This window comes from Callospermophilus lateralis, chromosome 10 (genome assembly GCF_048772815.1).
Source record: "Callospermophilus lateralis isolate mCalLat2 chromosome 10, mCalLat2.hap1, whole genome shotgun sequence".
Taxonomy (NCBI): domain Eukaryota; kingdom Metazoa; phylum Chordata; class Mammalia; order Rodentia; family Sciuridae; genus Callospermophilus; species Callospermophilus lateralis.
Window position 1 is genome coordinate 128,628,750 of NC_135314.1, and position 22,443 is coordinate 128,651,192.

Below are 22,443 nucleotides of genomic sequence, written 5' to 3' on the forward strand. Positions count from 1 at the left end.
GTTTAATTCCTAGGACCTTGATCCATTTTGAGTTGAATTTTGTGCATGGTCAGAGACAGGACTTCAATTTCATTTTGTTGCATACGGATTTCCAGTTTTCCCAGAACCATTTGTTGAGGAGGCTATCTTTTCTCCAGTGTATGTTTTTTGGCACTTTGTCTAATATAAGGTAACTGTAATTATATGGGTTAGGGCTGGGGATGTAGCTCAAGCGGTAGTGCGCTCGCCTGGCAAGCGGTCGGCCTGGGTTCGATCCTCAGCACCACATACCAACAAAGATGTTGTGTCCGCCGAGAACTAGAAAATAAATATTAAAAATTCTCTCTCTCTCCTCTCTCACTCTCTCTCCTCTCTCACTCTTTAAAAAAAAAAAAAAAAAAAAATATGTGGGTTAGTCTCTGGGACCTCTATTCTGTACCAGTCTATTTGGGTGTCAATACCATGCTATTTTTGTTACTATTGCTCTGTAGTATAGTTTAAGGCCTGGTATAGTAATGCCTCCTGCTTCACTCTATTTGCTAAGGATTGCGTTAGCTATTCTGGGACTCTTATTTTTTCAGAAATTTCATGACTGCTTTTTCTATTTCTATGAAAAATGTCATTGGGATTTTGATTGGAATTGCATTAAATCTGTATAGTGCTTTTGGTAGTATGGTCATTTTGATAATATTAATTCTGCCTATCCAAGAACAAGGTAGATCTTTCCATCTTCTAAGTCTTCTTTAATTTCTTTCGTTAGTGTTTGGTACTTTTCTTTGTAGAGGTGTTTCACCTCTTTCATCAAGTTGATTCCCAAGTTTTTTTTTTTTTTTTGAGGCTATTATAAATGGGGTAGATTTCCTAGTGTCTCTTTCAGAGGATTTCTCACTAAGGTACAGAGGTGCCTTTGACTTATGGGTATTGATTTTCTATCCTGCTACTTTGCTGAACCAAAAATCTTAACACTAAAAAAACAAATAATCCCAATCAATAAATGGGCCAAGGAACTCAACAGACACTTCTCAGAAGATGATATACAATCAATCAACAAATATATGAAAAAATGTTCAACATCTCTAGCAATTAGAGAAATGTAAATCAAAACTAAGATTTCATCTCACTCTAGTCATAGTGGCAACTATTAAGAATCAAACAAACAATAAGTGTTGGCGAGAATATGGGGAGAAAGGCCTACTCATACATTGCTGGTGAGAATGCAAATTGGTGCAACCAATATAAAGATTCCTTGGAAAACTTGGAATGGAACCACCATTTGACCCAGCTATCCCACTGGTTCATACCCAAAGGATTTAAAAACAGCATACTACAGGGACACATCCACATCAATGTTTATAGCAGCACCATTTACAATAGCTAAATTATGGAACCAACACAGATGCCCTTCAGTAAATGAATGAATAAAGAAAATGTGGTATATATACACAATGGAGTATTACTCAGCATTAAAAGAGAAAAAAAATCATGGCATTTGCAGGTAAACGGACGGCACTGGAGAAGATAATGGTAAGTGAAGTAAGCTAATCCCAAAAAAACAAATACCAAATATTTTCTCTTATATGAGGATGCTGATCCGTAATAGGAATTGAGGGGGCATGGGAGGAATGGAGGAACTTTAGATAGGGCAAAGGGAAAGGAGCGGAAGAGAGGGGGCAGGGGGTAGTAAAGAAAGGGGAATCAGATGGACATTATTACCCTAAGTATATATATGAAGCCATGAATAGGGTGACTCTACTTTTTGTACAACCAGAGACATGAAAAATTGTGCTCTATGTGTGTACTATGAACTGAAATGCATTCTGCTGTCATATATAACAAATTGGAATAAATAAATTTTTTTAAAAAACCAAAGTGCATCAAAGATCTTAATGTAAGACCTAAAACTCTTAAAGGACTAGAAGGAAAACACTTCAAGAGACTGGCACAGGCAACAATTTCCTGACGAGGACTCCAATGGCTCCAGAAACAAAAGCAAGAATTGAGAAAGAGGGTTACATCAAATTAAAAAGCTTCTGCACAATAAAGAAACAATTCAACAGAGCTAAGAAACAACCTAGAGAATGCATGAAAATTTCTGTCAGCTATTCATTTGACAAAGGATTAATATCCACAATATATAAAGAACACAAAAAACTTGGTAACAAAAGAACAAGCAGACACTCAAAAATGATCTGAACAGACATTTCTCAAAAGAAGTACAAATGGCCAATAAATATGTGAAAAATTTTTTCAATATCTTTAGTCACTAGGTACAATGCAAATCAAAACTATGAGACTTCATCTCAATCCAGTCATATGACTATCATCAAAAACAAAACAAAAACTAACAAATGCTGATGAGATATGAGGAAAAGGAAACCCTCACATACTATTGGTGGGGATGTAAATTAGTACAGCCTCTATAAAAAAACCATATAGAGGTTCCACAAAAAAATAACAATAGACCTATCATATGATCCCACTATACCACTCCTCATATACCCAAAGGAAATGAAGTCAAAATACAAAACAGACAACCTGCATAACCATTTTTACTGTAGCATAAGTCACAACAGACAAGATATGGACTCAGTCTACCATGAAGTGAATGGATAAAGAAAAATGGTATATATAAACAATAGTTACTCAGTCATAAAGAAGGAGGAAATAAAAAAGAAAAATCATGTAATTTGCAGGAACATGAATGAGACTGGAGTACACCATGTTAAGGGATATACTAAACACAGAAAGGTAAGTATTGTGTCTTCTTTTATTTGTGGAAACTAGAGGGGAAAAAAAATGACCTGGAAATAGATGAGGGAGAAAGAGATTGGGAAGGGGGTTAGACACAATCAAAGGACTATATATGCATATATGGAACACTGTCAAACCCAACTATTTGCACAATTAATATGGGTTAATAATTATAAATAAAAACAAAAGGAGGAAGACAATGGACAGAACAGGTTTTATACTTTTCTGTTGCTGGGTTGATACCGAGAGTGCTTTACTTGTATTATTTCATGTAATTCTCAGAAAACCCTTTGAAGGGGACATTATTGTTTTTCCTGCTTTATAGATGAAGAACTTAAAAATCAAAGTAGTAATTTTCCCAAGATAAAAAAAACTAATAAGTAACATAGCCGGTAACTGAACTAATGTCTAACTCTCAGAGACCTCTTTCTTAACTATTATACTATATTCAAATTAATCAGGTAATCAAAATACTTCAAATTAAATAAAGTTCAGGACTAATTTTAGTAGGATGACTAGATTTAGGCTCTAAAAACAAAATTTCTTTTTAACTAAACGCAAATTTGGTGCAAAGACGCTTCTCACCCTCCAAGCTCCCAAAACACACAATAAAAATTGGATACATATTATTTTTGAAATTTCTAAAAAAGAAAATGAGGACCATTTAAAACCAGCTTGTGTCTAAGAATATTAACATTGCAGTCTTAATATATATAAGATGCCAATAAGACATTTTGTAAATTCAGTCAAAAGACCACAATGAAAACTAGATAATTTCTGGCTAGGTGAGTCAATGGCATTAATAAGTAACATTGGGTGTGCAGTATTCTGTTTAATGTTTTATCAACAATTTAAATACCTGAATAGCATACTTATTCAAGATGACATCAAGGCTGGAGAGGGGTAGCTACCTTCCTTCATAATAGAAATAAAATTCAAATGAGCTTATCAGGCTATACCAATGAGTAGAAGCAATATACCTCCACCTCCACATTTACAAAAGTATATATATATATATAATTATCACAGATAAATGTAAAAACTTACTACTCAAAAAGCAACTACTAAACTACCAGATGGTACAGTTCTAGGATAGTAATTCAGGCTAACACTAGGGTAAGCTGATTTCATCCACTTTTAAAGAGCTATTAAAATATCCACAGTGTAACTTCATTGCTAAAAAGGCAAACACCATCCTAAACTGTAGGCAAAAAAGCTTTTGAACCAAGGTAATGATAAACCCTTGAATACTTCTAATAATCCAAGCACACCTTAACAAGTCTATATTCAGTTTAAGGCATATTAGAGCCTGCTCCGAAGCATGGAATACTATAGTATGCATTTCTGGAAATTAGGCTTTAAAAAAGACCAGTGGGAGGAGTTAGGAATATTTGGCCTAGATAAGAGAATTATGAAGACAGTGCCCAACCACTAAATGAATTTCAGTAGAAGTTTCTAAATAAATAAAGCAGGCACGTTCAAATATTTTAAGAAATGTTATCCGCAACATGACATTCTGCCTAGATTAAGGACAAAACAAGCATCAACAGATAAAAATTTCCAATCACCAGAAACTTTCTAGGACAGGGCACTGGAACCATTTTTGTGTGGGCTGGGAACCTGGTCCCCTCTAAACCTAAAAAGACTCTAGAAATGGTCTAGCACAGTACAGGGATTTTTCACTGCCTCCTTTTGCCTGTGGTAGGAAAGTTTCCAGGTAATAAATTTGTAACCTCTGTTAAGGGAGATACTGTAAAATGGTTACTTTCTACATTGAACCTTATATTTCTTTCTTTTCTTTCTTTTTTTTTTGAGAGAGAGAGAATTTTTATTTTTTTTAGTTATCGGCGGACACAACATCTTTGTTTGTATGTGGTGCTAAGGATTGAACCTGGGCCACAAGCATGCCAGGCGAGCGTGCTACCACTTGAGCCACATCCCCAGCTCCTGAACCTTATATTTCAGAGCATGGATCCAAAGAACAGTAACAAAATCAGGTTCACATATGGACAATACTTAATACTCCTCAGCTGATGAATTAAAAACTAGCACAATAAATTTAAAACTAGGTCTAGGGGTGTAACACAGTGGTAGAACTTTTGCCTGGTATGCAGAGACACACACACACACACACAAAAAAAAACACCACAATCACAACTGTTAATAGATAAATATATTTTCCCCATGTTTATAATGCTTAGGAATGAAACAAAGGTTCTACATGTCATTAAGCACTTGTACTCAAATGCTAATTCCAATCTATTGCCAGCAGTGTAATACAAATCACACACACACAAAAAAATATTTACCTCTAAAGAACAGGTTACACACAAAAGTAACCAAATTGATAAGACAAACAAATCTCTTATTCCTAAAAAGTAGTATAATTTTAATTATACGGTCAATTTTAATGATTTTTTTTAAATAAAAAGCTGCTCAATGTTTTAAAAAAAAAGTTATTAGAAACCACTTTAATGAGATCCCTAGGTCCTATTGCCTAGAGATAAATTCTGTTAATGGTTTCTTTATATACTGCCAGTCATTTTGTTTTCGGGTAAGCATATAAGTATTTGGAGGTTTTTTCATTTTCTCCCCTTACAAAATTACAAAGAAAACACACAATAAATACAACATGCTTTCTTCATTCAATAAATCCTAGACTGTTTCTATGTCACCAAAGAATAATCTGCCTCACAGAGCTTTTCATTCTTTGGATGTAGTATTTCGATTTTAACTAATTATCTCAAAAACAAAGCACTTAAGTTGGTTCCTTTTATGGTTTGGATCTGAAATACACCCCAAAGGCAATGTGCTGAAGGCTTGGTCCCTAGACTGTGGCACTATTGGAAGCAGTACAATCTCTGGGAGATGAGATTAAGAGGAAAAAAGTGACATCACTGGAGGCACACCCTTGAAGAGGATATTAGGACCCTTCTCTCTCTCTCTGCTTCCCAGCTGCCAAGAGGTGAGTGAGCAGTTCTGCTCTACAACATATTCCCTGCTGTACAGTTCTGCTTCAAGTCAGACCCAAATGCAAAGGAGTGGGCTGACCACGGAACAGAAACTCTGAAACTGAGAGAGAGCCAAAATAAATCTTTCCTTTTAAGTTGTTTATCTCAGGTATTTTGTCACAGTGACACAAAGCTGACTAACTCAGTTCCCATCTTTTACTACTACAAATGTTGCTGCAATAAACACCCTTGTAATAACCCTCTTTCTACACTTGTGCAAGTACAGACTACATTCCTGAAAGTAAAACTGTTGGACATGTATATTTTTTATTCCAACAGCTATTGCTAAATTGATCCCCAAAGGCACTGTGTCAAACTTCCAACAATAGCCAGGAGCTTCTATTTCCCCTGCAATTTAGCCAAGGCTAGCCATGACCACCCTTTCTAATCTTCACCAATCTGATGAATGGAAAACTGTTAATTTGTTTTAATTTGAATTTCTTCCTCACTGAGGTTGAACACTTTTTCATACACTTTTTAGCCATCTGCTATTTTTCCTGAAAGATGCTTCTTCATATTCTCTATCGTATTTCCCTACAAGTTATTGGCTATTTGTTAATTTAGAACTGTTCCATAGGAAACAGCCCTTCTGTCATTTGTTTCAGGTATTTTTATGATTGGTTTGCAGTTTATTACTGACTTCCCCTACCAATGGTTTTGAGATTTCATCTCATACTTAATTTTTTAATGTCTTCAACCATTCTAGCTTTACATTTTTCCTCTGAAAGTAAACCAACTGTGCTTATATCGTTTCTTGAATAATCCATCTTTTCTCCTACCAAGTTATTCTTTCTGGAGGTGAACAAAGAAAGGAGTAACAAATAAGACTAATTTAAATTTTAATAGCCTCTTTTTATAGTTACCTCAAATAACTAAAGTACTAAAATACTCAAAAAGTCCTTATATTTGTACCTATGGAAGAATACTGTGTTATCAAGGGAAAATAATTCAATGCAATGTCTATGAAAACTACAACTACCTCTTTCACAGAAATGGATGATTCTAAAATTCACACAGAAATGCAAGGGGAAAAAAAAAAAAACTATGTTTGAGGTCTCATACTTCCCAGTTTCAACTTGCTACAAATGCTGCAGTAATCAAAACAGTGTGGTTCCAGAATCAGCAGGCGTGCATGGCAATGGAATAAAACTGAAAGTCCAGAAATAAAATCATAATTTATGGTAAATGCACGGGTGCCAAGACAATTCAATGGAGAAAAATAGACTTCTCAATAAGTGGTACTTGGGTAAGTGAATATTCCTTGCAAAAGAAGAAGCTGGGTCCTTACCTCACACAATATATAAAAACTAACTCAAAATGGACCAAACGTGAGAGCTACACAACAAAATTCTTAGAATAAAATGTAAATCTTCATCACTTTAAATAAGCAATAGTATTTTATACATAACACCCAAAGCACAAAACAAAAAACACAAATTGAACATTATCACAATTTTAAATTTTTTTATGCAAAACCTACCATCAAGAAAAATGAAAAAACAATCCATAGAACAGGGGAAATAATTGCAAATCATATAAGGGTTTTATAAATATTGATGCAAATACAAACCTTTTTTTATGGTGGTGTAAATGCAAGTTCAGGATACATTCTTATCTAATATCCAGAATATAATATATACAAAGAACTCTTTTACCTCAAAAATAAAAAAGCAAATAAACAAGTTACAAAATGGTTAAAGAACTGAACAGACAGTTCTCCAAAGACATACAAAGATATCCAACAAGCATATGAGAAGATGCTTGATATCATTTATCATTAGGGTAATACAAATCAAAACTAGAATGTACAACCACCTCATATCCCCTATGACAGCAATTAAAAAAAAAGGTAGAATGTTAAGAGAGAATATGGACAAATTAATTAGTATTTATATTACCAATGACAATGAAAAATGGTGCAACCACTGTAACAGTTTCCACATGGTAAACAGTTTCCACATATTAAACAGAATATTACAACTCAGCACCTTCCACTCCTCTAATACACCCAAAAGAAACGAAAAATACATTCACAGAAACGTGTACATTAATTTCACACAGTTTTATTTATAATTGTCCAAACGTTAAAAAAAAAATAACTAATGTCCATCAACTGATTAATGGATAAATAAAACATGATATATCAATAACAATATTGTATAGCCATAAAAAAGAATAAAACATGCTATAACATGGATAACCCTTGAGGTATTATACTAAAGTGAAAGAAGCCAAAAATAAAAGAATAAAAGGCCATATATTGCATAATCCCATTTATATGAAATACCCAGAAGAGGAAAATCCAGAGACAGAAAGTGACTTAGTGTTGCTAGGGGCTGGGAAGAGGGAAAAATGGGAAACGAATGCTAATAGGTAAAAGGTTCCTTTTGCGGGTATAAAAATGCTCTAGAATTAGATTAATATACAATTTTATGAATATATAAAACACCACTATATTGTACTTAAAAAAAAAACAGTGAATTTTATGGTATGTGAATCGTATCTCAAAAAAAAGACAAAAAAAGAGGAAGGAAAGAATAAAGTCTGCAAAATAAACTGATTTACCATAGCAACAAGAGAGTAAACATTCAGTCTACAGGACTCTGGGTCTAAAACAATGCACCCAGAATGAAGATTTGTTAGGTGACTGACTTCAACACCGACACTGGTAATTATGGGACCATAGATAATATAAATTTCAAAGAGTAGAAGATGTTGAATCAAAAGCTATAACTAAGAATCTAAGCAAGCAATTCCAGAGAATATCTGTCAAAGCACAGTTCCTTTCACCTTAACTGCTATTAGGCAATTCATTACAGTTCTACCTAAGTTTGAGGAAATCCAGTATTTTTTTTTTTTTTTAAAGAACAGCTCTTTACTACAAATAAATGGAAGAGGAATATGGCCACATTTACTTAAAAAATTTCAAGAAATAATTAAAATCAAACAGAATGTAGGAGGAATATAAAAAGAAGAAAAACAGTAACAAATGAACCTAATGTTTATTACAAATTAATAACACAACCTTACGGAGATAGGCAAGAAAAGAACTAAACCAAGTTACTGTGGAAAATAGTATGTGCCTTTGTACTGTAAAGCTAAAGACAAATACTATACTATACTCTAAAAATGTGTTTCTCACAGGGGAATGGTTTAGCAATTCTGAAACTACTTTTATGGGCATGTATTAGGATTGAACAAAGTAAGTCAATACTGGTGAATGAAAACCAGATTTCTCACTTTTGGAGAAAAGAAGAAAGAGAAGAAGCATGGATAGGGAGAAGGATAGAAAAACCTTGTTGGAAGGAGATAGGAACTGGCAAGATCCATGTGAATTATATCTCAAAAAAAAAAAGGGAAAAAAAAAGGAAGCAAAGAACAAAGTCTGTAAAATAAACCATGATTTACCATAGCAACAAGAGAGTACAAATTCAGTCTACAGGACTCTAGGCCTAAAACAATGCACCCATAAACATCCATAAGCACTCACAGTATTTTTATACACACACAAACACACATGGGTGGATAGATAAGGAAATAAAAACATTACATGTATGCATGTTACTATATAGATTTTGCTATCTAATGAGAGGACCTAGAAGCACTAACACCACAGTAGCCTTGAACACACATGGCACCCAGATCTTGGTTTCTAGATACCTTTCTCTATAAAATGAAATCAGCTCCTTTGGAAAAATGGTTAATTCTATCCTGTGGTACCAGAAAGTAAACCAGTACTCACAAAATGTGAGAGCACTATAGAAAAGACACAGGTAAATATTTGAATAACCAAAGTTAGAATGATTTGAGCAACAAAATATTGATTTTAATCTATTTTTAAAAAGCAAAACAAAATACAAATCCATGTAAATAAATGGATAATTAATAAATGGAGGAAAATGGACAATACTGCCTTAACAAAATTCCAATTAATGAATACAGTAGGAATTAGGGAAAAAGAAAATTATCATTAAGCAAACACAACAGGGATAACTGTTGCCTACAGGAAGCAATGATAAATGCAAAAATTAGCCTGTGACAAGTATGATAAGACACAGGATATTTTGTGTACTCAGAGTACCTACCCACTAGAGGATGGTATTACTTAAATTATTAATCACTTTCACACCACCAAAGGTAAAGTTAACATATGTTATTAGTTACAAAGGGAAAAACAGTTACTTTACAATGGATAAACCTGGCAGACACCACTTTAACCAAGTGATCACATTAACTTCACCAGTCATAAAACATACTAACCAGGAGTAAACATATGATTAACTCAAATTGAAGGATGTTTTAAAAAACAACTGACCAGTACTCTCCAAAAGTGTCTAGATCATCAAAGATGAAAAAGACAAAAAGGACTTGAGAATTTTACAGGAGACTAAGAAGACAAGGTAGGATACTGAACTGGATCCTAGGATAGAAAAGGATATTTAATAAACATAAATTTCCTGATTTTGATAATTATACCACAGTTATGTGAGATGTTATCATTAGGGAAAACTGGGTAAAGAATATCTACGAACTCTTTATACTCTTTCTATAGTTTTTATGTAAATCTAAAGATACTAAAATGCAAAAGTTTAAAAGACTCTAGAAAAACCTTTCCTCTATAGTTAGATTTACACAGAAAAGTTAAAACAATTATACCTAAACTATACTGCCACTCTAGAAAGAATTTAGTATTTTTTGATCATGAAATTAAAAAGGTGGGCATAATACCCCATTTACTAATTCATCTATCTATATAAATTATTAAAGGTCCAAACATAAATTTAGTACAAGTACAGGGAAAGGAATATCAGATCATCTCAATATTTTTTAAACCTGTTAATTTTGTAATATCACAGCAAACCTGGCATGGTGGTACACACCTATAATCCCAGCAACTTGGGAGGCTGAGGCAAAAGGATAACAAGTTTGAGAACAGGCTTAGCAACTTAGTAAGATTCTGTGTCAAAATAAAAGACGGAAAGACCTGGGGATGTAGCTCAATAGTAGAGAGCCCAAGACCAATCTCTAGGACCACGAGGGAGGGTAAGAGTAAAAGAATAGTGCAAAAACAAAAACAAAAATAATTGTAGTAATAGCAGTTAAAAAAAAAAGTTTAAAAAGACTTTTGGACCTCCTTTATTAGAGATATCATTTCCTTGGAATCTATGCCACTAACTGTTATTCAACTGTAGTAACAAATATTAGATTCTTTCATACCTTTTCTTCGTATTTTCATACAACCAAAGACATTCATTTCAGAAATCAGTTAACTAGAGAGATTAATCTTACAGACTATGGCACACCAAACCTCTATGAAATCAAAGTCATTACTGTGGCATCCTTCACATGGTATGCTTACTGACTTACATGGTTACAGGTACAATGGGGAGTTATATAACCCCCTTACAAGTTTATAGTCAGATACAATTGAATAGCACCAAAAAATATTAACTTTGAATCCTACAACTTTTAAGATAAATGAGAATTTATTTGCTGCCACAAAATGCACCCTATTACTTATATATTATTTTCCATTTTAAGTGGTTTAAATACGTTTAAATAATCTTAGTTAAGTATGAAAAAAAGGAAAAATTATATTTCTAAATTCCACCTACAATAAAAGACTCATCAGTAAGGGTCTAATAAACAGTTTACTAAACTGAAACACCTTTACTTATAGCAATCCCAAGCTATAAAGTATAAGAAAAGTGAACCAGTATTTTTCCCAAAAGAGACAGCAACAAAGAATTTCCAGTGACTCCCTAAAAATGAGAATGACTTACAAACACACACACACATACACACACACACACACACCTATACATTATATATGCAAACATTAAACACTGAGCCTATGACTAGAAGGCATTGCTAAGGGAATGGTATTAGAAATGAAAATATAGGTGGTCATGTCCCTAAAAAGAGTGAAAGAACTGACAGTAACATCACACCTTACAATAAAGTAAACAGGTAATTAACAAGCAAAAGAAAGCCATCTACTACAGATTCTAATAAGTAAATTTGAGGAATAGTTCTGATTTTAGGAATGTCTACTTGGAAATTTATAAATGGATAAAAAGGGAAAAGACATTACAGACTCAAAAAGCCTGGCCCACTCCAAAAGAAATAATTCAGGACACTTCAGACTTGATTTCAAAGAATGGTAACATTGCACTTAAATAATAACTGTGTCAAGAGCACAAAACACACTTAAAATGTACTTACAGGCTAAAAAGTCAAATTAAGAGCTGAATTTCACTGAACAGTAGCTACAATTTTTAATCTAACTTTCAAAGTTTTTATTTACCAGTAAATACACTAGTAAATCATAAAATACTAAAATCCTAAACCAAAGTAGAATCAAATTAATTTGATAAAACCATGCAAAAAAGGATTAAGATTATAAAAGCTACTATGTTTCCTAAGCATCTAACTCATCTCTCAGAAAAATGCATAAAGCCTTGAAATTAGAGGCCAAAAGATCCGTGCCCAAAAGTAACTTCCCTAAATACATTCATTGACTAGGAAAAAGAAAATCACTAACCTAGCAACTCTTTCATACCAGGCACTTGTACACTCTGCCCTGTTTAATCTAAATAAACCTGAGAAGAGTCATAACCATCTCTTCAAACGTGGAAAAAAAAAAAAAATGAGGCTATGAAGAATTAAATTCCTTGCCTTTGGTTGGAACAGTGTTTCTCAATCTTTGGCAGCTCTGACATTTGGGACTAGATAATTCTTTCGAAGAGGGAGGTGCTGACTTGTGCATGGTAGAACGTTTACCAGCATCCCCGGTGGCATTCCTGTATCTGTGACAACCTAAAACATCTCAAGGCATTGCCAAATGTCCCTTGCAGGGCAAAATCATCCCAGGTGAGAACTACTGAGTTCAAATGGAAGACAGCATTTTCATTCAAATCAAGGATAGGTATGTGTCAGACTGTTCAAAGTGAATAAGGGACAACTTGAAGGTCTCTGCCCTCAAGAGCTCACTTTGAACCCTGGTCTTCCAACTCAACTGGTGCTCTTTCAAACCTCCCTCCACACACAGCCCTCTAAAGGCTCACACCATGAACTTTCTGACCTTCTATAAGTGTCCCACCCCCACAGCCCCTAAATTAGCTCACTCCTCCAACCATCATCAGTGACACCTCTACTCAACCCACTTAGGCTGGCTTGACATCTTGCTGTCACTTCTGACAAACTCTCCATTCATTTCCCAGTTATCTGGTCACTACCCAAGTCGTGCTGGGTTTTCCTAAGAGTAAAATATCTCTCCCAGTCATCACTACTCTCCATTCCCATCACTCTTGATAAATACAAACCCTTCTCTCTTATCTTTCTCCTAACAGAAGATATCAGGAAGAACTAATCTCTTGGTCTCTCATATGAATTAAGGGTATATATCAAGATATCATAACTGAACTATAAACTTTCCAGTCTAGGGTAGTCAGCAAAGACCACATCTTTTTCTGGGGTGGGAAGGAAAGTGGAATTTCCCATCTCACTGGCTCAGATATACTAACTTCAAAGCCAGATGTTACCTCTCAGTAAACAGCAGCCCTCACAAGTATTAAGAAAAGGACATACTAGAGATTAGTTTGCATGCCATTGCAAAGTGGCTTGTATGCTATTTCTGGCACTCTTGCCATGAACAGCTTTTGCCTTCTCCAAGGAAATGTAAATGACATTCAACAGAGGAAGTAAGGTACAAGTCTCAAAGAAAGCTTGAACCAAATAGTATTCCTGCCCCTGCCAATGTAGAAACCCATATGAAGGCAGGTAAAGGTCTCTGAGAGGAGAACATTAAAATAGACAAACAAAATCTAGTAAAAAGACTACCAAGGAGATATATATCTCTTATCTAACATATGGATAATACCATAGCATCAAAAATATAATTTACTGAAAATGAAAGGCTGATTTAAGATGGGAGGAAATCCAGAACCTGTTAAAACAGTTGATTTAGCCCTTAGGCAGAGAATAGAATTTTACTGAACCAATGTTCCTTAGGAAATGTTTTATCCTTTTTAACTTCAAGGCACCAAAAAATAAAGACACTATAATAAATTCAATCTGAAATGCATAAACTAATCAAAATTTTTAACTTATATTTCAGTTCAAAAAAAGATGATAGGTAACATCCTAAATGTTTCCACTTCAGTTTTCCTATACAAAGCTGAATATCAAACCACTGTGTAGAGCAGCAAATGCATTCAGTATTTAAGTTCCTGCTGCTATACTAACTTTATAAGATTGTTTTAAGTAGGTAAATAAATAATTTCTGTAACTATAGTTCAATGTCTTAGAGCTTTCTAAGAATATAGTACTAAATTGCTGCATTTCCTCTTGGGGGGGGGCACAAATTTAAGTCAGCATGTTTATGAAATGACCAAATCTCAAACCAAAAGACCTTACTTAAAAAAAATATATAAAGTATAATTAACAGGCTTATTAAATAATTCCAATTCACACATTCTCTAATGTCTGTCACAGGGTAAGAAAAAAAAAAAAAAAGGTAGAGACTGAAATTGAACTAGAAGCCAGTTACAGGCACCCTAAGATAATGCTCCTGACCCTTACTACCACGGTCCTATTAACAATAACCTATGGCAGGCTTTAGTATTTCATTCAAACTTTTTCTAAATGTATCACAAGCTTTGCATAAAACTAACCTCATTCAACACAATTGGAGTAATTTACTTTTAATTCCAATTTTAAGTTGTCAAGAACAACTTAGGGCCTAAAGACAGAAGATGTATTAACAAATGTATATAAACATTAGCCATAAAAATTCAGGAGGAAAGTATTCTAAATTTCTTTTTTTGAGAAATCCTTTCCTATATGAAATCATGGCATTAACATAACAGCTCACTCAACCAGTTTTTAATTTTACTGTCTTTTACCAACTCCGGTGAATAGGAAAAGCATAAAGATAATTTTGATATAACTGATTCCTGAAACAATTACAGAAGAAATTTGTCTCTTAACAAAGCAAACGTATGGCAACCTCTGGAGCTGATACTTAAGATATCTTTAAGATATTATATGTAAGAACAATGAATTTAAAATTTACCCCAGTTAATTTTACCAAGCCATGATGTTTTTTCCACCTCAAAAATAAAATTTAACCTTATAAAGCATATCACAGTAAACTAAGATCTCAAAAGAAAAATCACTCTTGGACCCAAGGGGTATGTTCCCTAGGAAACTATTTGTCTCATGATGCTTCAGTTCAGAGAAATGAATTCTGCTGACAGTAAATGAATGATAAAAATATTAAGACAAATCAAGTACTTAGGATTCAATTGTATTGCTTACAAATAATAATTTCTTCAAAATCCTTTCTCTGGCTTAAATTACTATGTTTATAAAATGCTGCCAAATACACAGTATCTTTTTTTTTTTTTTAATTTCAAGTCTTTTTCAGAGTACTGATTAAGAATACCTTTTATTAGCCAGACATGGCGGCACACACCTGCAATCCCAGAGACTCTCAAAACTGAGGCAGGAGAATCACAAGTTCAAGGCCAGCCTGAGCAACTTAGTGAACTTAGTGAAGTCCCATCTCAAAATAAAAAAAGGCTAGGGGCATAGGTCAGTAAAGAGCACTCTTGGGTTAAATCCCCAGTACCATGCATACACACAAAAAAGCGTGCGTGCACATATGCAAATAAATGATACATACATATGTGTGTATGTATGATAAAAATATTAAGACAAATCAAGTACTTAGGATTCAACTGTATTGCTTACAAATAATAATCTCTTCAAAATCCTTTCTCTGGCTTAAATTACTGTGTGTATATATACACATGCATATACATATACATTTATATACTTTACTGACAAAGTTGCAAATAAAATAGATTATATTTTTCAGATTTAAACATATATAATATGTTTATAACCTGGTTTCCTATTTCCAGTTAAGGGAATGTAAAAGGTGGTTTTCTTTTTCTTTCTTTTATCAATTATCCTAATAGTCTTTTTTTGAGACCTTCCTAGATGATTAAGAATTTGAACTGAGTAAGACATTATTTAAAAAGTAAATACTATCACTATCAATTGCCTCCAAAAGAGATGGATTATTTTCTAGACCTAACAGCTCTGCCTATAATCTTAAATTAACTATGTCTCAAACTCTTAAAGTATATTGTATTTCTATCCACTAGTCAAAGACATTTAAGCAACAGTAAATAGTTTCATGAACGTGAAATTCACAATGGGTTTTCTAAGAGAAAGGCCAATTTATTCTAAAGAATAATTCATTAGGAATAGAAAACTTTTTGCAAAATTTACAGGTAGAAATATCTTTTCTAATAAGTCAACCCTTTAAACATACCAACAATTTTTAAAACTAAGAAAAACAGTTGTTTACCTGTGCATCTCAGATTACTAAGTGGTAACTATTTAAACTTGTGACAAACATGTAAGGAGTTCAGGTCATGGATAAAATCCTTCCTCACAAATGGATACCTAGGACCAGTCCCTGAAATTCCAGGAAATTAGCATTTCAAATGCTCATGGTGTGGTACTAAGTATTCATAAAACATCCTGAAGACTTTGGCTAAAAGCTTTGCTGACAAAGTTTAAGTGGGAGAAAGGTCCAGAAGAATCAAAACTTAAGCACCAAAAAAAAAAAAAAAAAAGGAAGAAAAAAGAAAAAAATCACCATCGCTGAAGGGAAGGTACATGGATGAAGCCATTTCCTCCTAAAAAGTAACCACTGTAGATATGACACACTACTTAAGAACATCCACAGTGATGCTCTAAGGACCTCTACACCATTCTCACCTAGATATAACTTATCTGTGGACCTCCTGGAGTACTCTGTTTCTGGGGGAACAATAGCATCAATTCACTCACTCATGAAAGCTGGGTGCCAACCACTATTCTGGCCAGGCTACATATCAGGCTTCATTTATTACATTTATTTATTACACCAACCCTCCGAGAAAGAATTATCTCAATTACAGATGATTAAACTTAGAAACTGAGAAAACAATTTTTTAGAAGGGGAGAAAAACACCTTTATCTACACTGGTTCCTGGCTTCTTGGTAGGCTTATTTTTCCTATAGGCTTAAAGCACTAGAACTATAGAAAATTCCTTACTTAACTCCACCTGTCACTTAATAATGACATCTTCATCCTGAGCATTTTGGCCACCACTGAACAACATTCAACTGTCCTAACACCATTTTTTTCAGGTGGCACATTAGTATGTATGACTATTTACAGTTAACATATACTGAGCATTTAGTGTATGCTAGACACCGTTTAAATGCTTACAACCACTTCATAGCAAGGTAAGTTCTATCATTATCTTTATTTTTACAGATGAAGAAACTAAAGCACAGAAAGCTTTAATAATTTGTACAAGGCCAAATAACATTAAGCAGAGATTCTGCATTCAAATAAGGCTGCCTAATTCTACAACCCATGCTCTTAAACTCTATTCCCCCCACCAAAGATAATTTACACACTATTGCTCATTTAATTCTCTCAATTTTATGAGCTAAACATTTTCAGTCCCAACTAAAAGGATAATAGAAGCTCAAAAACGTTAAGTAATTTGCCTAAAATAATTAAAGATTTCAGTAGTAAGGCAACATTTGAATGTATTTTTGTTTCATGCTTCTAAACTGCCAATACTGCATTAGGTCAAAACTTTAAAAAGGCAAGAAATAGTGATGTATGTATTTTAAGATGATCAATAGCTCTTGAAAAATTCTAGGATAAACACAAATTCTTTAAAAATATTTAAATATGAAAAAGAAAAAACATAATGGTAGTGAGAAATTGACAAAAATAGTCTCTTGATGGTCAAAAATAATGGGGTAGAAAGCATCACAAGTTTTTAATAAGACTCATATAGTTTTATAATATGAAGACACATCATTAATATATGGCCATAAAATACAGAAACAAGCATATACCACGCTTCTATCTCACAACCACCCCCTCCCACCTCAGCAGATAACGAGAGTCAGCTTTATTACTCATGCTTTTCTTCCTAAGACATCAAGAAAGAAAGCCAAAAGCTAAGAATCCACCTACTTAGGCTACTTTCTTAAATTTGGTAACATTCTGAAAATAAAAGCTCATGAACATAGTGTTTTAAATGTTAAGATATTTCTACCAAGAAACATGTATATTTAATATTGTATTTTGCAAAAAAATAATCCTTTTCTTAAGTCTATAAACTAAAGACAAAGAGATAAAAGGCTCAGAGAAATGATTTTCCCCATATCATCAGACAAAAACATCACTGCTTTCAAATGCTATTTCTGAAGACTCAATTAGACAAGTATAACTCCTCTACAGTTATACACTTTAGTATTTCAGAAAATGTCTTCCAGCAATTATCCACCCAGAGTAAAAATGGGCAATATAATCTTGCCTTTCATCACACTTCCTACTTATCCCAGAGGTCTCAGCATTACAGATTACTGCATCTAAAAAAAAAAAAAAACACCCATTTTAAAATTACTAGTCCTACTTAGACAATCAGGCTTCACTCTCAACAATGGAAAAAACAAATTAGAAGCAGCAGCAGTTCAAACACAGATCCTCTGCACCAGATACAGATTTTAAAAACCAAAAGATACAAGAGAGAAAACTGTAATTTAAGTATCTTTTATCGTATGGAGAGGGTTTGAGGGGGAGAGGAGAGGATGATTACACACAAGCCAGAAATCAGTCCAAAGTGATGTTCAGGAAAGGGAAAAAAAATATTTATTCAGAATTCTTCAACAATTTTTTAAAAATACCAGTGCTGTGTATGAAAATCTTTATAAATATTTTAAAATGCCCAACGAAGCAAGTAACATGAATGGGAATCTAATGTGTTCAAAGTATACCATGGACAAACAGGTTCGACTGTCAACCTCCTAAAGGATGTTTTGAAATAGGGTGGAACTTTAAAAAGGGAAATCACCTCTTAAGATTTCATTAAACACAAGAAAACACATGAGGTTTTTTTGTTGTTTTTTTTTTTTTTTTTTGGCGTGTGTGTGTGTGTGTGTGTGTGTGTGTATGTACACCAAAAGACAATGAGTTTTCCCCCCAAAGCTAGAGATTTAAAAATTGTTTTCTTTCTTATAAATCAATGTAGTCACACAAGATATCAGGGCTTGATATGCAAATATACAGATAAAATCCATCCCCTCCCCTTCCCGTTTCCACTTCTCCTGGAGTGATTCCCTTCAAATGTCTGTTTAAACATGCAAGATGCCATCTAAAATGAAAACTTCCTTTCCATTTCCTACGCTAAACAAAACTGTAATTTCCCAGGAAAGGAAAATCATGCTGTCACCCACAGAACATTAATCCCTGATATGCCCATGTTACAAACATAGAAGCTAGGTACCCTTAGAAAGCAAATCCTCGGACACTTTACAAGCAAAGAAAAATAAAATAAAATCACGAAAATAAAAAGGTGGAAAAAGACAACTTAAAGGCAAACCACCACACCCTCAACTCTGCGTTGCAACCCATCTACCAGGGCCCTTTACCTTCATTTTCCATCGAAACTGCACTCGAGTTGATGGCTACAAAGTCTTTAGTGTCAGCCACGGCCACACTGGGAATAGAGAGGAGAGGAGGACAAGGAAGAGAAGCCCCCGGAATCCCAGGCTGTCACCCCCGCTCCCGGCCACGCGTCCCACGGCTGCTCCCACCACCCCTAGCAGCTGCATCTGCAAGAGAAATCAGGAGAAGCGGAGCTGACGAGAGGCAGAGGAGGGCGACCCCTGCCCAGCCGCCACCTCCGGAGCCCCCAGGTTCCTCGACCGCCCGCCCTTTCTCCCTCCCGCGACGCCCCAACTCACACCGCCGGGGCGGTGCCCCAGAAACGCTCTACAGCCAGGGCATCCCCGGACGCCCCCTTCCCTAGGGACCTAGAAGTTTCTAGAAACGGGAGCGGGAGATAATCCCAGTACCCACCCAAAACCCAGAACCCCCTTCTCCGGGCTGCGAGGACTCACTCGCGGGGCTCGCGGGGGCGCCCCGCGCGCCTCAGGCGAAAAGGAGCGGCTCGCAGCGCGGCGGCGCAGGACTGGAGTCGTGAGGGAAGACCGGCGGGCGGGGAGGGGAAAGGAGAGGAGGTGAGAGGGCCCGTCACGGTCAGCCCCGCCGGCTCCGCGCGACCGCGCTGGTCTGCTCCCGCCTCCGCCTCCTGCGCTCCGCCCCTCCCCGCCGCTGGCCGCCCCGGAGCACCCTGCACTCCCGGGCCCGCCGCGGACCGAGCTTTGTAGCTGCTACTACTTCCGCTGCGAGAGGCGCGCGCGCAGGCGCATTCCCACTCACGGATAGCAAGGCGGAAGTGAAGCGAAGGCCCAGTCGGCTGCCCGAATGGGCGCTGTTTGGGGCCCGAGTAGTCTGGTAGGAAGGCGCGAGGGGTTGGCGGCCCGATTCGTCCCTGCCTGCCTTGTCGCGGCGGCTCCTCGCTGACCCCCAGAACGGTGCCTGCCCGTGCTACACACCCAGTGGGCGCGAGGGTCGGAGGCCCGCCTGCCCCCCGCGCCGGCCACGCATTCCCAGGAGGCGGCCGTGGGGTCGAGCCAGACGGACAGGCACAGTCATGGCCGCTGCCCCAGAGGCGTTTGAACGCTCTCAGCAAATTCGACAGGGAAAGCCCCTCCCGTCTGGCGGCCGTCACAATCTCGGCAGGCGACGCGGAGGGCCGCCAGAGGATGGGGTGATCGCGGAGAGGCGCGGGTGTTCCTGCCCTGCACCGCAGCTCCGCTAACGGCCTGCGGCGCTTCGCACCCTCCCTTGCAAAACACCTGCTCCGGCCGCTTCACTCTTGTGAGAGCAGGTCACCGTGGGGCTACTTGACAAAATTCTGACTGGGTGAGGGGTGTGCTTCAGTACCCGTGTATAATGGAAGTGCAAGGTTCAAACTCAACTGGAGGAAAAACTACTGACCTTTTACTTTCGAGTGTATGGAACCAGAGAAGCTAAAAGAGCAACTAGAGAATAGTACTCAACGATGGAAATTGAAGAACAGACCTTACCGTTGACCGCTAGCCATGTCTCTTGCCACGTTAACCTTTCCCATGCTCAGCACCTCACAGAGACCCCCTATTAATGCTTCTTGATGGACGATTGGTTTTAATAAGCCTTGGTGAGCCAGACACAGTAGCCGTTGAACGAATGCTTCTCGCATCCTTATCCACTAGAGGGCAGAACTACACCTGGTGAGTTACTAGGCATACTCCAAAGCACCAGGCCACTCAAGAAAACCCCTGCCCTATTTGCAAGAGGTTTTTTCTTCATCAACCCATTGCAGATTTGCCACTTAACTCAGGTCCTGTAACATAATTCAGTATGCTAAGCACATGTCCAAAAACATAAATGCAATGAGTTGCCTGTTTTCATGTTTGGTCCACAGTTAGTTGAGCTAGTCTAGTATCAAAAATTCTGGACAGCTTCTAAGTTAACGCTTTTTCAAAGATATATTGAGCTTCTATTCAGTGAGTTTACTTCAAAGCTGCACTATCAAGTAGATTTCTAATCTAAGTTACTATCTATGATCCATTTTGACTTGCATGCTTACTGATTTTGTCTGCATAGTGCCATTTCCTGATTTGTACACTAAATATGCTCTCTTGCTCAAAGTTATCATTTTGTAACAATTATTACTGTACCTGATGAACCTTGATACTAAACACAAAATAGCTAAGGTAGGAAATTATTCCATTTAAACTAGTTGCTATTAGTATACGGACTTATAAAATACAGGTTGTCTTAATTTACAAAGTTTGGCCGAAACAGGGTGCTAGGGATTGAACCCAGGGCCTCAGCTGTGTTAGGCAAGTGCTTTACCACTGAGCTATACATCCTCAGCTTGGAAACATTTTATGTAAGCAACCTCTCTGAATTTTCTGTTGTACCCTGCAATACTCCAGTAATAGCACTGAATCCATAAATAAATACCCAAAATATTTACAGCACTAAAAGTGGCCTACACTTTTTGATTGCCTAAATTCTGAAAGCCACAAAAGAAACTGAATAAGACCAACTTTACCCAGAAGGATTGTTACATACTTAATTCTTCATCCACTACCAGTCATCTTACAAATTCCTAGGACCGAAAGCAGCAAAGAGCCTGAATTGATAGGTGGTTCAACCATTTAGTTGATCTGTGATCCTCATCAACATATCTCTACAGAATGATTCTTTATTCTGAACCAAAACACCTCTCCCACCAAGCTGACCAGCATCAGTAGCACCAACTTTGACTTCCAGGGTGTATTAAAGATAGAATTTATTACGAATGTGGATATGTTTTGTGTACAAAAGATAGCATTAATTAATAGTGTTCAAGTCAGAGCATTGGGGAATGCTTCCTTCTTGGAGCAGAGGAGACCAAACTAAACTGACATAAGATCATTGAATAGCCATCTGTACCTCCTCATTTTGGAGGAAGGGGAATAAAATATATGTGTACTTCAAATGTAAGTTTTAAATACACATTCACATATGCATACACACTGCCCTTCTTAATAAGATTGTTATAAGATCTGAAAAAAATGAAGACAGGTTTTAAATTATAAGCACTATGAAAGTGGAAGATTATCATACAGATAAACAAGCAAAAACTGGAATATTAGCTAAACTGAGATTATTGTCAATAAAATGTATTATATCCAAAGTTCCTCTGATTTATTCCTTAAAAACCAGTTCTAAAATATT

General features: G+C 36.1%; 1 protein-coding gene across 4 annotated transcripts in view; it reads right to left on the reverse strand.

The window, feature by feature from the left end:
• Positions 1–22,443, reverse strand: part of Atp2c1 (ATPase secretory pathway Ca2+ transporting 1) — a 133,224-nt gene that overhangs the window by 91,827 nt on the left and 18,954 nt on the right. Inside the window, exons 1-2 of one of the 4 annotated variants that reach the window (XM_076868267.2) lie at positions 19,731–19,999; positions 19,260–19,442 (exon numbers count right to left, since the gene is read on the reverse strand). The exons of 1 other annotated variant lie outside the window; for it this stretch is intronic. In XM_076868267.2, the coding sequence (XP_076724382.1) occupies positions 19,260–19,265 (6 nt within the window). In that variant the 5' untranslated portion in view covers positions 19,266–19,442; positions 19,731–19,999. Of the gene's footprint in view, positions 1–19,259; positions 19,443–19,689; positions 20,000–20,762; positions 20,863–22,443 lie in introns of those variants that run through there. 2 more of the 4 variants (XM_076868268.2, XM_076868269.2) reach the window with 2 other exon arrangements.